The sequence below is a fragment of the Oncorhynchus gorbuscha genome, linkage group LG23 (genome assembly GCF_021184085.1).
Source record: "Oncorhynchus gorbuscha isolate QuinsamMale2020 ecotype Even-year linkage group LG23, OgorEven_v1.0, whole genome shotgun sequence".
Lineage (NCBI taxonomy): Eukaryota > Metazoa > Chordata > Actinopteri > Salmoniformes > Salmonidae > Oncorhynchus > Oncorhynchus gorbuscha.
Genome location: NC_060195.1, coordinates 17,643,065 through 17,650,794, shown reverse-complemented (window position 1 = coordinate 17,650,794; position 7,730 = coordinate 17,643,065). Strand labels below are relative to the sequence as shown.

The 7,730-nt window shown below is 43.4% G+C and overlaps 1 protein-coding gene across 1 annotated transcript; it reads right to left on the bottom strand.

Moving 5' to 3' along the window:
• Positions 1-4,986: 4,986 nt before the first annotated feature.
• Positions 4,987-6,911, bottom strand: LOC124011126 (mediator of RNA polymerase II transcription subunit 7-like). The gene is made up of 2 exons (XM_046324184.1): positions 6,756-6,911; positions 4,987-6,183 (listed from the first exon to the last, which is right to left on the bottom strand). Exon 2 carries the CDS (start codon positions 6,173-6,175, stop codon positions 5,417-5,419), a length of 759 nt encoding a protein of 252 aa, XP_046180140.1. The 5' UTR covers positions 6,176-6,183; positions 6,756-6,911; the 3' UTR covers positions 4,987-5,416.
• Between the last annotated feature and the right edge of the window lie 819 nt (positions 6,912-7,730).

Below are 7,730 nucleotides of genomic sequence, written 5' to 3'. Positions count from 1 at the left end.
ATACAGTGTAACACCATTACCTTACATAAATAAAGATCACGTGACGGGAAGTCTGGGCATGCTATTGGTCGAAAGACCGGCGTCCCACCCTGTTGTGAAACTGATTTATGCGGAGTTTCATAACATGCTTTTTCTCCGACTGGAGAATAACCCGGAGGACCCGACAGACAGTGACAGTATTGCATGAATTGGACCATTTTAAACATTCAAAATGTAACGACTACTTTTTGGTGTCAGGGAAATGTATGGAGTATAAAATACATTATTTTCTTTAGGAATGTAGTGAATTAGAAGTAAAAGTAGTCAAAAATATAAATAGTAAAAAGTACAGATACCACAAAAAACTATCAAAGTAGTACTTTAAAGTATTTTTACTTAAGTACTTTACACCCCTGCTTTATGTTGTTCAAAATCATAACTAGCACACCATCAAGTTAACTAGTTACTCATCTCCACACTCTATTATGATGACCTGGGCCCTTGCAGTCATCTAAATACAGATAATCCACCTGCAAAAACGTGAAGCTTTTTTTCTGCAAATAGACACTTTTATAACAGATGCTAGGCTATATTGTGCAACGTGATATGTTACTTTCTTTGTCTAATGATACACTACATGGCCAAAAGTATGTGGACATCTGCTTGTCAAACATCTCATTACAAAATGTTCCTATTCTGCCTGTGTCTGAGTGAATGAAGCGGGGAGGACAGGGCATGGCTCAGGTGATTGAGGTCCTTGATGATATTCTTGGCCTTCCTGTGACACCTGGTGTTGTAGACATTGAGCACCCAATGGTGCATATCACCCTCTGTAGAGACTTGATGTCAGCGGGGTGGAGTTGCCGCACCAGTCCATGATGCAGACCAACAGTATGCTCTTGATGGTGCTCCTTTAGAACACTGCGAGGCACATCAGGGACAGGCCACATTTCTTCAGCCTCCTGAGGTTGAAGAGTTACTACTGTGCCTTCTTCACCGCGGAGTCCGTGTGGTTTGACCATTTCAGATCATCTGAGCTGTGTAAGCTGAGGGACTTGATGTTTTGGACCGTCTCCATGGCGGACCCGTTGATGAGGATCGAACCTGGTTCCTCCTGAAGGCCACAATCAGCTCCTTTGTTTCGCTGACGTTGAGGGAGTTTTTTTTACCTTGCACCACACCGGCAGAGTGCCTACCTGTTGTTGTTGGTATATCAGGCCCACTACTGACATGTCGTCAGCAAACTTGATGATGGAGTTGAAACTGTGTGAGGTCATGCAGTCTTGGGTATACAGGAGGGGACTGACAACGCACCCTTGTGGGGTCCCAATGTTGAGGATCAGTGTGGATGAGGTAATGTTGCCTACCTTCACCACCTAGGGGAGAGCTAGCTAACACATTCATTTTCTCAGACAGCACAGAAGCTAGAATGAAGTAGTGAAACCCAGCACGTTCCTAAGTTTGGTTTTCAGTGGAAACCATTTCTCATCCGCACACAGGCTTGAAAAATCACTGCACCGGTATTATTGCAGATTTAATAATGCTGTAATTGGAAATTGTACCCAATGTAGACTGCTGCCCCTTTAAGAGCTAGAATTGATTTTGTATTTTATGTTGTGATTCTCACCAAATAAGTTGGTGTCTTCTCACACTATTCAAACCCTACAATTGAATAAACAGCATATGAGCTATTAGCCTATAGATCACATATTGCAAACAAATCATTTGAACTAAAAGCTCCACACGTTTTGGAATTTCCGTGCATCCTTGACAATCGCTAATCAATAGGCCTAACCAAAAACAGCACACCTTTCTTATAGCAGGGAAAACGGTGTTGTAGTAGTCTAATGTGGCACCAATGCCGGAGGGTTATTGGCAGGGGAAACAGTGTTGTTGTCGTCTAGTATGTGGTGCAGGAATAATGACAAGCGATCCTGGGGAGCTTTTTGTTCAGATTCCTGACCACGGAATTCAAGGGAACCGAACTCAGATCACCTCTCAAGATGGTCTGAGTTCGGTTCGCTTTGGGGGCTCTTTTGTGGGGTTTGAGTTCCTTTGGAGTGTTCACACCGCATGAAAAATTAAGCGAACCAAGTTCATAAAAATTGTCTGAAAGGAACCAAGTGTGAAAACTAGACTTCAGATTTCAGTGCATTCCAGACAACTGGGTACTCAAGGAAAATAAGTTAAAGGTTGAATAAATACAAAATAAAAGGGGAAAAAACAGCTCCGGCTGGGAAAACTCGGAATTCCAAGTCCAGAACTCTGTTAGTGGTTCCTCTGTCATCCATGGTTACCTGCAATGAAACACGTGCGGTCATCATTGCTTTGCACAAAAAGGGCTTCACAGGCAAGGATATTGCTGCCAGTAAGATTGCACCTAAATCAACCATTTATCGGATCATCAAAACTTCAAGGAGAGCGGTTCAATTGTTGTGAAGAAGGCTTCAGGGCGCCCAAGAAAGTCCAGCAAGTGCCAGGACCGTCTCCTAAAGTTGATTCAGCTGCGGGATCGGGGCACCACCAGTACAGAGCTTGCTCAGGAATGGCAGCCTGTAGGTGTCAGTGCATCTGCACGCACAGTGAGGCGAAGACTTTAGGAGGAAGGCCTGATGTCAAGAAGGGCAGCAAAGAAGCCACTTCTCTCCAGGAAAAACATCAGGGACAGACTGATATTCTGCAGAAGGTACAGGGATTGGACTGCTGAGGACTGAGGTAAAGTCATTTTCTCTGATGAACCCCCTTTCTGATTGTTTGGTGCATCCAGAAAAAAGCTTGTCCGGAGAAGACAAGGTGAGCGCTACCATCAGTCCTGTGTCATGCCAACAGTAAAGTATCCTGAGACCATTCATGTGTGGGGCTGCTTCTCAGCCAAGGGAGTGGGCTCACTCACAATTTTGCCTAAGAACAGGAGGGGAACGGCACCTCAGTACCTCCAGGCTCTGATCAGGCCCTACACCCAAACAAGGGCACTGCGTTCATCCACCTCTGGCCTGCTCGCCTCCCTACCACTGAGGAAGTACAGTTCCCGCTCAGCCCAGTCAAAACTGTTCGCTGCTCTGGCCCCCCAATGGTGGAACAAACTCCCTCACGACGCCAGGACAGCGGAGTCAATCACCACCTTCCGGAGACACCTGAAACCCCACCTCTTTAAGGAATACCTAGGATAGGATAAGTAATCCTTCTCACCCCCCCTTTAAGATTTAGATGCACTATTGTAAAGTGACTGTTCTACTGGATGTCATAAGGTGAATGCACCAATTTGTAAGTCGCTCTGGATAAGAGCGTCTGCTAAATGACTTAAATGTAAATGTAAATGTAAACAACCATGAATAAAGAATGGTACCAACACATCCTCCGAGAGCAACTTCTCCCAACCATCCAGGAACAGTTTGGTGATGAACAATGCCTTTTCCAGCATGATGGAGCACCTTGCCATAAGGCAAAAGTGATAATTAAGTGGCTCGGGGAACAAAACATTGATATTTTGGGTCCATGGCCAGGAAACCCCCCAGACCTTAATCCCATTGAGAACTTGTGGTCAATCCTCAAGAGGACAAACAAAAACCCACAAATTCCAAGCATTGATTATGCAAGAATGGGCTGCCATCAGTCAGGATGTGGCCCAGAAGTTAATTGACAGCATGCCAGGGCGGATTGCAGAGGTCTTGAAAAAGAAGGGTCAACACCGCAAATATTGACTCTTTGCATCAACTTAATGTAACTGTAATTATACTTCAGTATTCCATAGTAACATCTGACAAAAATATCTAAAGACACTGAAGCAGCACTTTGTGTCATTCTCAAAACTTTTGGCCACGACTGTACAGACCCACATAATGCATCCCGTCTTTCATTGGCCACCTACCATTCATAATCATTCTGTCACTATAGCAACCACTTGAAAATGTAGGTCTCTCTGGTTTGAGTAAGAGTTTGATATCTGGGGCAGTAGTGTTAGGTAATGTATTGTGCTCCTGTTGAAAAAAATGCATGCCTGATGTGACTTCAGGCTTCACAGACATGTTGAATCAGAGATAGCAGTATCTAGGCTACTACATTACATACAGAAAAACAAACAAGGCAATTGTGTTTCCTAACGAGTTCAATAACAAAACATGTTTTCATAAAATAAGGAATGGAAATTCCGATTCACATTTCAAGGGTAGTGTTGTGTCTGTCCTCATTGATCCTAACCGAACAGCACATCAATTCAAGGCCTGTACGTTTGCTGTAGTAAGAAAATCTGAATCCACCTAGTGGTTCAGTGTGTCTCTGTTTATGGGACTAAAGTGCACTTATGCAAACCTTCGCTTACACAACCCAGGCCTGCCTGCAGTACTCGCTCATCCCATGTTGTGTAAGGATTCAATTTCCCTGTATGTCACCAACTATCCGTCTTCTAATAGGAGCTAAACACAGCCAATGAGCAAACTCACATTACTGCATGTGTTAGTTACATAGCACAGACCAAGCCTACACAACACTGATTACACTGTTAGTATGTTGGTAACTGTGAGAGTGCAGACAGAGCCAAGTGGGCTGTCTGGGTGTAGTCACCCCGGCCATTTCCCCCACTAATGGTTCAGGTTAGAATTGGGGAAGCTGATACTACTATCTGTTGCTAGGGGAAACTTCATTAAAGAGTTGCACACTATACAACTGCTTCCAACAATTAAATGGGTAAATCACCAAAGTTTCAGCAACGGTGCATACTTCAGGATGCATACTTCAGGATACATGGCATTGTCTAAAAGTTGTTGATTTACCCATTAAATTGTTGGGAGCATTTACATAGCATTGAAGTATTCTTAGTTTAATCTGCATAAATCAGCACCTCTACTAAATGATTTGGGTGTGTGTGTGTGACCCAGTTTTTTGTGTGACCCAGTTTTAAGACACCTTGAAAGGATTCAGCAGAACCAACCAGTGGCATAATAGAAAAGGGTGGTAGGCCTAATTATTTCTCTAATGCAAACATTTAAAAAAAAATAAGTATATAAATTGTTATAGGACGTAGAAATTAGTTTATTAAAACTTTATCAAATGATGAATTTTACCAGCATCTAAACCCCAATGATATCCCAAATGTCTCAACTCAAGGAAGGTGAGTCTTCATAGTCCATGACACATAATTTCAGTAAAGCTTTGACTTAAGAAAATATTCTATAACTGCAGACAGCGTATGTGATCAGAACCACATTAAGCATATGACACAATTCAACCGAGACCAATGAGACAAACATAATGACCAGGAAAAACCTATATTCAGCAATGTGAATCATTTTGATTCTGAACGTTGCATATAGAAATATAATGAACAGAGTGGTCGATTCACTATTCTACAGACAATCATTGCTCTCCAGAACAATTTTATATCTGAACGTTCTTCACCGTCACACCCTGCTGTAGAGACCCCTAGCTCTAAACACAAAACTCAGGCGATCTCGTCGATAATACTACACATGGCAGCATCCTTGTCCAATACTCTGTCTTTCTTAGCAGCACCACCCATGCTTTTGTCCTGTTGTGGCCCAACAGCCATACAGCTAGTCCCAGCCTCCTCCACGTCCATGGGCTCAGTCTTTAGCCTGGCGTCCAACCCCAACGCCCCACCAATCCTAACACCCCTCGCCACATCCCCTGCCCCACTCAAGCCCTCAGTCTGGGGTAGGTCATGGGGCAGGGAGGCCAGGCACCCCTGGATCATCTCCACCACCCTCTCCAGATGTTTCTGGAACCTCTCTGCAGTCTCCAGTCGCTGTCTCTTCTGCACTTCCATCATCACCCTCAGGGTCTCTCTGGCCTGGTGCGGACGGTACTCATTGATCAGATGGTGCATGTGGACAAACAGCAGCTTCAGGTCCTCCAGCTTCTCCTCTCTCTTTATACTGCCAGGGCTCTTGATCAGGATGTCCAGGAGATCCAGGAAATTCACCAGGATGGACATGTTGAGCTTCTTGAGCTCCCGTTTGTGGTGAAACTGCATGGGGTGGAGCCGCTCGATGCCCTGGCTCTCCAGCGGTCGGATGATCAGGTCGTCACACTGGAACTGGTTGCCGAACATCATGTAGGTGTCTCGGATGGGAGGAGGGGGTTTGGGGATGAGCCCCTTGCGGATGTTCTCGTCTGTGTACTCCTTGATGTACTGCATAGGAGGGGGAGGCAGGGCACTCACCTGCTGTGGTTCACCCATAGTGAGGCCTGGATAGAATAAAATTAGATTACAGATGTATTATAGCCTACCATATTTCTTAGACATCATACTTTACCTTTTTAGCTGCATCGCCATTAAAAATAAACTGGGGAAAGAACGGATGCTATTATCCTGCTGATTAACAAAGAGGATGGTTCACCTCTTTATTTAGACGGTATAATCAAATATACTTATAATTCATAGGGTTTCCCCTATTAATCCGTGATAATAGTTGCAAGCCGTGTGAGTAGCCGCGCATGCGCCACGAGGGGCAGCATCTAGCTGGCTAGCGTTGCTAACTTTAACGTTACAGTACGTAGGGCGGAGCTGGCTACGTTGTCTAAAACTAACCTGGGCAAGTGGCATTAATGCGCTAACTAGAAGCCTACAAACGGCTTTTGTTAGAAACATAAGCGAACAATCTAGCTAGCTACACTTAATGACGACGTTTTTCTTTTCAGTTGATTCAGTCTCTAGCGAGCTGACGCGTTAGCCAGCTAACAGCCCGGGGTTAGATAGCAGACTTGGAAGTCATTTCACGACAAGGAATGAGACAAAAGAAACAAAAGCTTAAACATACCTTTAAATGGAGTCCTCAAGTACTGTATCTACTATCAACTGAAATCACCACCACAATTACTGCTTTACACAAAACATTTGTATGCGCAATGTCTCGTTTCCCTTTCATGCCCCTGTCATCCTATCCCATTGGTTGGGTTTTTTCTTGACATAATTTGTTGGCGGTGCGGATTGGTGAGATTCTCGACAGTAATGCGCGATTTGATTGGTTATCGCAGACTGGGCCGAAGTATTGTGGCAATATTTTAGATTTTCATCCATCACATTTGTGCAGTGTAAAGGTGGCGTAAGAGCTCAACAGTGCGATGTTCCAATCTGCTATAAATTAATGTCTCATTGTGATGGTAACATACAGCTAAATGACATAATGAAGGAAACACCAACATAAAGGGTCTTAAACGTCCAATGAAGCTGTCTATATCTCGTTATTAACTGGGTGGTTCGTTCCCTGAATGCTGATTGGCTGACAGACGTGGTACCGCGGACCTTATGACAAAACATGTGTTTTTAGTGCTCTAATTACTTTGGTAACCAGTGTATAATAGCAATAAGCAGTGATGCTAAGTACATAAGTATAAAACAATTAAAGTTCTACTTAAGTAGTTTTATGGGATATCTGTACTTTACTTTACTATTTATATGTTTGACAACTTTTACTTTTACTTTACTATATACCTAAAGAAAATAATGTACTTTTTACTCCATATGTTTTTCCTGATACCAAAAGTACTCGTTACATTTTGAATGCTTAACAGGACAGGAAAATGGTCCAATTTCCGATCATATCAAGAGAACATGCCTGGTCATCCCTTATGCCTCTGACCTGGCAGACTCACTAAAGACAAATGCTTTGTTTGGAAATGATGTCTGAGTATTAGAGTGTGCCCTGGCTATCTGTAAATATTTTTGTTTTTACAAATTGTTCTGTCTGGTTTGCTTTATATAAGAACTTTGAAATGATTTATACTTTTACTTT

Excerpts from the sequence above, each read along its gene's own strand:
- LOC124011126 (XM_046324184.1), bottom strand. The coding sequence starts at position 6,175 with ATGGGTGAACCACAGCAGGTGAGTGCCCTGCCTCCCCCTCCTATGCAG.